Here is a 9,476-nt window from a genome sequence, read left to right as displayed (position 1 = left end):
CCACTACAGCGGATAGCTGAAACTGACAACCGGAAGCGGCAGGTTCAGGCCACTATAAATGCCGGAGGAAACACCACAGAAGCGCTTCACAGGAGGCTCCCAAGCACTGAGGATGTCACCTAGACAGGGGACGAAACGTTTGCAACAAAAACTTCCAGCTCGGCAAACAGAACCACAGCAATTATCCGAAAGTTTAATCTATATGTGAACTGGATGGATCAGGTTGTCTAAAGTAGCCTGGGTAATAAATTTATTAAGTGGCTTCAGGCTTTTTTTTTCTCAGAACAATGGGCTTTTCCCATTAAAATTAACAAGTTCACATTCATTCACATTTTACTCCACCTGCCAATTCTTAAGCTATCTATGTTACTATTCAGATTCCTCATATTCTATGCACACCTTACTTTCCTACTATATCATCAGCAACTTTAGCTATCATTTATATTGTCCTTTAATACAAGTCACTGAGAGAAACTGGAAATAGGCCCTTGCACTGATCCTGACAACATGCCACTCATCACGTCTTGCCAACCTGAAAATCACCTATTTTTGCTTCTTTTCCATTTCCTGTTAGCTAATCAGTCTCATGCTCATACTTGTATGATAACAGCTGCACCATGAGCTTTTATTTTGTGCAGTAACTTTTCATGTGGTACATTGCTTAAATGTTTTCTGGAAATCTAAGCACAGCACATTCATAGTTTCCTTTTTATCCCCATCGTTAGCTACTTTCTCAGAGAACTCTAATCAGCTTGTCAAAAATGATTTCCCTTTCAAAAAGCCATTTTGTCTCTGCCTGATTGCACTTGCATTTTCTGCCTATAACTTCATTCATAATAGATTCTAGCATCATCCCTATAGCATATTAAGCTAACTGACACACAGTTTCCTACTTTCTTTCTCCTTTCTTCAAGAGGTGTCCCATTCACAAGTCTGATGCGATCTTTCCAGAACCTAGTGAAATTTGGAAAATTGAAACGGATGGTTGTCTAACTCAGCAGATTTTTTTTTAAACTCTCTCCCATGAAAACCTTCAGGATTTCGGCACATGTCAGTTTTTGGTTCTAATAATTTTCTCACTCCCCTTACATAGTGATTGTTATGGTTTTAAGTTCACCCTCCATTGCATTCACTGATTTACAATTATTTCTAGCATGTTATTGAATCATCTATCGAGAAGACAGATGAGAAATATCTGGTCAGTTTATTTATCATTCTCTATTTTCCATTATTTTCTCAGAGTCTTTCCTTAGAGGACTAATGCCTCACTTTGCTTTATTTCTTTTTAAATATCTGTAGAGAATCTTAACACTTTCTTTTATACTTCGAACTAGCTTTCTCCATTCTTATTATTCTTTTCATTAATGTTTTTTTGTTTCTTTATAGGTTGTCCAATCTTCTGACCTGCCATTTATTCTTGCCGAATTATTTGCTTTTTCTTCCAACATAATGCTATCTTTAATATTCTTAGTTAGTCATGAACATGTACTTACCTTAGAAACTTGCTTACTTTATGAAATTTATCTTTTTTGAGTGTTCTGAAATATTTTCGCAATATCTGACACTGCACCTTCCCTGAAGTTTCCTTAATTTCCCAGTTCGCTTTCACCAGCTGTCATCAGCTCTCATATTGTCCTAATTTAAATTTGGAACACCAGTCGTCAATCTATGCTCAATGCTGAGATAATTTTCCCTCAAGTGAATCTAGAACTAGGAGGACAAAGTTGACAAATACAGATACATCAACTTCAGATAAGGATAACTAAATTTCTTCTCTCGGGCTTGTGAGACTTTGGAATTCTCCTGCATGGAAAGCAGTAGAGGTTGGATAATTGGATATATTCAAAGCTGAGGTAAATGTAGTTTTAGTCTACAAAGAAATTGAGGGTTATGGGTGGCAAACAGATGAATGGAGTTAAGGCAACAATCAGATTTATCATGATTTTATTGAATTGCAAAACAGGCTTAATGAGCCGATAACATACTCTTAATCGTTATGAACAATGAGCTTTATTATATAATAAAGAGGAACAACTGGGATTAATACAGCAATGCAGCATCATTAGAATTGACAATATACTAAGCAGTAATATTAGGATTAATATATTAATGATGTCTCACTTGCTGCATGAATGTATTTTCTCTGTAGCAGTGTATATACTTTCTCTTCAAGCCAAAGATCAAGATAATGGTGTGTTCTAATCCATTGTATCATTTCTGTTTTTTTCTACAGATATCTGAGAGTGCTATTTAAATTATAGAAAGCAAAAAATAAACTGTTTTAAGTTAATTGAATAGACTTTTGAATAGCAGAGGTTGCAGGTCTGTGACAACGTGAAAAGCTGACAGAGATGCAGTCATGAAAATAAATCTACCTTTCAATGTTTCCATCTGCTGGTGCCCAGCTGTTATAGCAAACTCCTCTGATAAGGTTTAATTCTTGCTTATTGCTTGCAGAGCTTGCACTCAACTTGATTGACTGTCACTCAGCAAATTATGAATCAACTGTTCTGAATCTTACCACTTGCTCAGTTTTCCATGGAGTGTGTTTGAAAATTATATTTGGTGAGAATTTAGCAAAAGCATCAATAGTTTTAAAATAAACTAATAAAACAAAATGCAATGGGACTTTTATCCAACTCCAATTCTCGATATCTTTATTTCAGTTATGCCAACTTTTAACTCAAGTAATATACTCAACAGCCTCATAACCTCATTGTGGAAAAGAAAATCTTATTCTGTGCCCTAAATTTGTCTTCAATTTTTATTTCCTGTTTAGACCTTCAGTCACAGAAAACAGTCTGTTTCTTTTTGCTGTGTCCTTTCCTTTCACACATTTAAGCGCCTATATCAAATCATTCTCCAATCAATGCTGTACTAACAAAGTTTCACACAACTGCCTCTATGCCTTGAGTCCCAAAATGGTGCACTTACAAAGGTTTTATATCAATCCTTCAATGCAGCTCAATTTTTAGGTAAAGGAGAGAGAATGTGACAACTATGTGGTAAATTCAACCTGTTAAGTTCTAGGGCAAAGTATGAATTTCTGTCCTGACAGATATGTTATCACAACTACAATAAAATGCTTTAAGTGTCCCTCTCAATGTTGAGTCTGATGTATAAGTAAAATATTGAGCCAGATACTGTTTTTATATTTCAAAATTTGTACATTGCTGTCAAAAGTTTGCAAATATAAGATATGGAATGAAGTAATCTCCTATAAGCAGCAATGTAAAAATATTGGCAAATTGTGCTCCAGGATGGGATGGCATCCTAAAAGAAGGATCGGCAATGCTTTTTATACAGTCCTCAGCAATTAACATCACCCATTCAGTTATCGGATCCTCCCAGTGCCTTAAATGCAGGTAAATATAGTCTTGTTGAAGTAAGAGATGTCTTTTGGTTTGTTGACTAGAGACAAACTCCAATGTTTGTTTATTTCCACGATATGCTATTGTACAGAATTGAACTGGGTGTATATTTTATATATATATGCATAAAAAGATGTTTTTATGAATTTATTTTTGAAATTAAAAATAAATCACCTCACTAAGGAGAAACAGCAACAGTGGATAGAAATATTCTGCTTGAAATAAGAAAGAAGTGGCAAAATCTTTCACTTAGTATTTAACATTTGACATGCTGACATCATGGTGCGAATCTTGTTGGACAGAAGTAATCAATCATAAAAATCATGGGTTTCTTTGTGTGAATCTTTGGGGCTTTGTTTTAAACTTCTCTTTTATGTAATCATGTGTGATATTGAAATGAGACAGAGAACAATTCAAGTATATTAGCTGAAATAGGGAGAGATTGATATTAAATCGACTTTGTAACTGCATGCCTGAAGATGCAGACCAAAATGTAATACAGCGATATTGTTTTGTGTCTCAGGAAGCCACGCCCAGTGTCTCAGTTGGTGGCACAGCAAGTAACCCAACAATTTGCATCACCCACACAACCAAAGAAAGAGAAAAAAGACAAGGGAGAGAAGGAAAAAAATGAGAAAGAAACTGTCAGTAAAAAGAACAGTCACAAGAAAACAAGGTAATGCTTTGACAGACATGTTTCTTCAAAAGCAAACAATATGTTTCACCTTAAAGCTCAGATAAATAGTGTCCTTTTTTCATTGATCTGTCAACAATTTGATCTATATTTGCTAATTCTTGTGGAGGGAGCTTCAAACATGTTGATCACATGCTTGTGCTGGAGCTGTGTAATGACCAAAGCTCTGGTGCAGTATCCAAAGGTTAGCTTTTGCAGTGCACAAACCAACTGCTTTGTCACTTGATCCTCATGTTGATCAAAACAAGCTGTCTGCTTAAACCTCTGCTAAGTTGATCTTGCATAGCTTTTGCTTTCATCAAGGCTGTTTAAGAAATGATTGGTTATACGCCATTACCTAGCCGAGTGAGAACAAAATTGTCAGACTCATCTTTTGTGTCAGGGAAATTTTTTATATATTTGTTCATGGGATGGGTGCACTTATTGTCTTTCCCTAATTATTCTTTATGAATGTGGTGGTAAGCTATCTATGTGATGAAGTGTTACTGGGAGGATATATTTATGAATCAAGATAATCTGTAATTTGGATATGCTGGCCTTCATATGTGCCTGGTGCCCTCCTCCTAGGTGACAGAGTTTGCAGGTTTTGCACTGTCAAAGGAATTGCTGTTACAGCTAGTTGCTGGAATGCATTCTCATAATTGGTACACACTGTTGCCGCTGTGTGCCAGCACTGAAGGGAGTGAATATTTAAGGGGGTTTTTTAGGTGCTGATCAAGTGGATGCTGTTTCGTCCCAATGGCATTGAGCTTCTTTGATGTTATTGTAGCAAGTGGGTATTTTTTCGTCAAATGTTGGATGTATCTTGCAGATGCTGGAATGACCAAGAGGGCGCAGTATGTGAGATGTGTTGCAGCATAGATCTTATGAAGTGCTTGTTACTCTTAATATTTTTCCTGCATTAATTATGTTAAAAAAATAAATTTTGAGGTGGTTGTCTTAGTTTTTCACTTTATATAGTTTTGAATGGATGCCATGGATTAAAATTGGAGCTTATTAACATCTGTCAGTCACTTTGGTCAGATATTCTAACAAGTTGAAGTCTCCTGACATTCTGTGTTCATTGCTTGCAAGAAGATGAATATGAAGCCAAGACAAATCATCACATTGTCAGACCATCTTTTTGTACATTCTTAAATGAAAGCAGGTCTCTGAAGTGAACTTTTATTCATTCGTTGTTTTTAACCTTTGCCCCATTTTCCTAGGCCGAGGTTAAAAAATGTGGATCGAAGCAGTGCACAGCACTTGGAAGTGACTGTGGGTGACCTGACAGTCATTATTACAGACTTTAAGGAGAAAGCACGGTCAGCCCCAGCAGCCACTGCTACCTCGAGTACCACTGCTGACCAGCACAGCCTGAGCAGCTCCAGCTCTGACAACACAGAAAAAGGTTTGTCTCAATCATCGTCACCCAGAGGGGAAGGATCAGTAAATGGTGAATCCCACTAAAGTACCAGCTGACCTACTTCCATTTACTCACTCCTTGCTCAATGGACAACATCTCAACAACTTCAGTCCTCGGCATTCGGTGTTAACACTGGCAAATTGGGCTGCCTTCTTCAGTTTTGGTTTCAATGCTTTCTAATACTTGCGTACCAACCTGGAACTCCTGCACTGTGGCATGTTTTTGAGTGTAATTTTCTATAACTTAGATTGGACTGCCTAAGTAATGTGTTCGAGAACTGAATTGTGAAGCAGCTGGCTTTAATATTCAGTGCTATCTTCGGTCAATTTTCAATCGACTGCTGCCGTAACAAAACAATTTCTGAAAATTGTTTGCCTAGTTAAGTGCACCTGCTGGTACTTGGTGTGGTTAAATAGGAAAAGCATTCTCAAGCATTTGTATAAATTCTTGCCAACGTTTTTTCAACACTTGTTATTTGGATGGGAAGAAAACACTTAGCCATTAAAATTGTGGCATTACCAATGTCCACTGTCATTCATTTCAGTAAGTTACAGTTTTAATATGTAGTTTTGGGCTAATTGACCAGGTTTGACTGAGGATACAGTCCATGCTACTTAACTGCAGCCACTCGGGTAAAGGAATTGAGTTGCTGTAATATATATAAAAAGGAGGGTCTTTTTGTACCCTTGTCTAATTGGGTAGGGAACGCAGAAGAGTTGCTTGCGTGACTTGTAGTTCATGCATGTCCTCTCAGCTGAGCACTCCCTGCAAGAAAGGAGGAAACGCTAATAATTAGATACTTAGTATTGTCTAAAAGTAGTTTTAATGGTATGTGTGGGAATAGTTTATGATGTTGCCAGTTCTGGAAACTTCAATTAAGGTGTTTTGCTGATGTTTTGAATTTGCGACAGTATTTATACGTATTGTTGTCATAAATAAGTTATGCAAGAACACATTCTATCTTTGAAGTTCTCTTACTTCTCTACCCTGGTTTTTAAATAGCCTTCTGTTTGTGTTGTCACTGGCAAAAATAATTTTTTTGTGCTGAATCGCTGCAAAGGCGGTTGGCAGGTGAACAAAAGCATTTGTTGAAATGTGTGGTCTGACATTGAATTGGTACTAGATATGTTTCTGTCCCCCCCCCTTTTATTTCTCCATCTCATGTTTTCCAAGCAATACAAGAAAAATACCTCACAGGAATGAAATAAATTTTTAGAGAAAAAATGTTACAACTAAAAAATAAATAGAAACTTAAACAGATCGGAAGTTATTTATTACCAGCAGGCAAAACACCTTTTTTTAGAAAAATATAAAGTAAATGGTAACAAAATTAGTGGGTGATATGGGGAGGGCCTAGCAACTGTGTATGGTGTCAGATAATGTTCCAATGTAACATGCAATAAGTGGCATAGACTGTATTTTCAGATGTAGGTATTTGATACTAATACCTGTATTCAGTGATTATAGATTGTTTTACATGAGATTTTTATATCCTTTAAAGAAAACTCTTGGTGTTCATGCTGATTTGTGTAGTGTTTGGTATATATTTGATTTCTATCAGAAAAAAAAACAACTCACAATTAAAAGTTATTTGAATTATAAAGGCCAGTATCCATTTTTAAAAGGGGAGGCTCTGGGATTGAAAGGGAACAATTGCAATAATTGAATTGAAATTTTCAAATAAAAAGTACTTGCTACTCGACAGTAAGTTGGATCACATCAGATGGTTAAGCACATTACTCCGGGGTGAAGATCAACACAAGTAAGTGACAATAGTTGTGCATTTTCCTGCTTTTATTCTTCAACCTCCTCTCTAGCCCAGTTCTTTTGCTGTTGTTCCATGCTGCATCTGAAGGTGTGAATTTTTTTAATAAGGATTAGCCAATAAGAGTCAATAAGTGTGATGCTGGAAAAGCACAGCCAGTCAGGCAGCATCTAAGGAGCAGGAGCCTCGACATTTCAGGAATGATGAAGAGCTGATGCTTGAAACGTTGACTCTGCTGCTCCTTAGATTGCTGCCTGACCAGCTGTGCTTTTCCAGCACCACACTTTTTGACTCTGATCTCCAGCATCTGCAGTCCTCACTTTCTCCTAGTTGATTAGCCAATAAGACTCTCGGCTGTCAATTAACCACTACTGAACCTTAATAGTAGACTGTTTAATTGCAAAAGGCACTGCAGCCAGCTGTCCATTCCTTATCCATCACTGATGTTTTAAGGACACTGATGAATGTGTTACTTTGAGTGTCTTAATATATTAAATGTTTCTTATTGCTTAAGTTGCCATTAAAGGAGTCACTGTTTCTTTCTTTGGGAGCTGATAGCCATTGGTTTTCACGTTTCTTGTAGAAGAAGAAAGTCAGCTGATTGCATCACTTTGTATTAATTTAGGCTTACATTCTCCCAACGAAGAAACATAACAACACTTTTTATTTATTACAAACTATTGAGTCTTGGAAAGTAATTCTCCCATCTGATGACATGCTGGTTGATTGACTTGCTCCTGTACCTACTACTCCATGTTGCAGGACTATCACTTTATTGAAGAAATTTATAGTGCTTTTGTGGTTTATGTTTATAAACTAGTCAGGGCCATGCATAAATCACATCCATTTGTTTGTCAGGGTGATTCTGTGATTTTGTTTTTCAATGTGGGAACCAAATTTTGGAATTCCGTGAGCCTTTGAGGAAACCACAACCTCCAACCATCAAAATGGTGGTTTATTTGATCAATAATCTTAATCCAATTTAAAACTCATTACAACAAATTCAAAGATATACAGGAAGTCAATTATCTCACTGGATTGGATCAATCATGTTGATAACAAGCATAGGGTTGAATGTGTCCATATCCACCTGTCTTGTGATTCTGCATATGAATGCCTCCATTCAGAAGTTCATGTATTGAGTTTGTCCGTGTGTGGTTGGTGTGAATAAACAACAACATTCCCTTGCATTTATTAAAGTGCACAAGAAGGTAATCTAAGTATAAAGTATCCACCATAACTTTTGTTGCATTTATCATATGTATATACACTAATGTTTACTAAATTAGAGAGCGGTCTTAATGATCTTTGTAGTCTTTGATTAGGAAAGAAATTGGACTTTGCTGTGATGCTCTCCATTTTGCGTACCTTTACTGTTTACTCTCTTTTTTTTTCATGCAAGAATAGCTATTAAAATTGGGTTTGAGAGATGCCTGAAAGAGATGGATTTTGAGAACATGGGCAGAGCAATCCCAAGGCGAAAAAGTTTTGACAGTTTGCCTAAAGTGCCAGTCATGTATGGGAGGGAATAGAAAGCTACAAAGTGGATAGGGTAAGGGCACAAGGTATGTTACAGATAATGAGGATTTCAAATGTCAGGTACGTGGGAAACGACAAGAGCATCACTGAGGACGAGGAATGATGCAAGATAGTTTGGACAATTTGGAGTTTATTGAGGGTAGAAGATTGAAGGCAGGCTTGGAAGAAATTGTACATAGATAACATGCTTGAATTAGGGATTAAGTGACAATGAAGCTAAAGTAAAACTGAAGCAACAAGTTTTTTGGAGGTAGATTATTATAACAGTTGGATTGGATTTAGTATCTGAAACCTGGCTGAGGGCAGAAATAAATGTAGGATTTACCATGCCACAATCAAACACTAAGTAAAAGAGACCTAAGGGGCAATTTTTTCACACAGACAGTGGTACATGTATGGAATGGGCTGCCAGAGGAGTTGGTGGAGGCCAGAACAATTGTAACATTTTAAAAGGTATCTGATGGGTATATGATTAGGAAGAGTTTGGAGGGATATGGGCCAGGTGCTGGCAGGTGGAACTAGATTGGGTTGAGATATCTGGTCGGCATGGACGGGTTGGACTGAAGGGTCTGTTTCCGTGCTGTATATCTCTATGACTCTAAATGGCTATGAAGAACAGTGGAATTGATGATAAGGGAGTCGATTTTATGTTTGGAGCTGAAGACAAATTTTTTTGTCTAGTCTTAAATTGGAGAAAATATT

General features: G+C 36.9%; 1 protein-coding gene across 12 annotated transcripts in view; it reads left to right on the top strand.

Moving 5' to 3' along the window:
• yaf2 (YY1 associated factor 2) overlaps positions 1 to 7,073 on the top strand; it is a 183,137-nt gene extending 176,064 nt beyond the window's left edge. For 8 of the 12 annotated variants that reach the window (XM_043709055.1, XM_043709061.1, XM_043709053.1 and 5 more), the window contains 2 exons: positions 3,895 to 4,047; positions 5,271 to 7,073. In XM_043709055.1, the coding sequence (XP_043564990.1) occupies positions 3,895 to 4,047; positions 5,271 to 5,514 (397 nt within the window). In that variant the 3' untranslated portion in view covers positions 5,515 to 7,073. Of the gene's footprint in view, positions 1 to 3,259; positions 3,366 to 3,894; positions 4,048 to 5,270 lie in introns of all 12 variants that reach the window. The other 4 variants (XM_043709062.1, XM_043709065.1, XM_043709066.1 and 1 more) reach the window with 1 other exon arrangement.
• The last annotated feature ends 2,403 nt before the right edge of the window (positions 7,074 to 9,476 follow it).

The sequence above is a fragment of the Chiloscyllium plagiosum genome, chromosome 19 (genome assembly GCF_004010195.1).
Source record: "Chiloscyllium plagiosum isolate BGI_BamShark_2017 chromosome 19, ASM401019v2, whole genome shotgun sequence".
Taxonomy (NCBI): Eukaryota; Metazoa; Chordata; class Chondrichthyes; order Orectolobiformes; family Hemiscylliidae; genus Chiloscyllium; species Chiloscyllium plagiosum.
The sequence above is the reverse complement of the archived record's forward strand: the minus strand, read 5'-3'. Positions and strand labels throughout refer to the sequence as shown.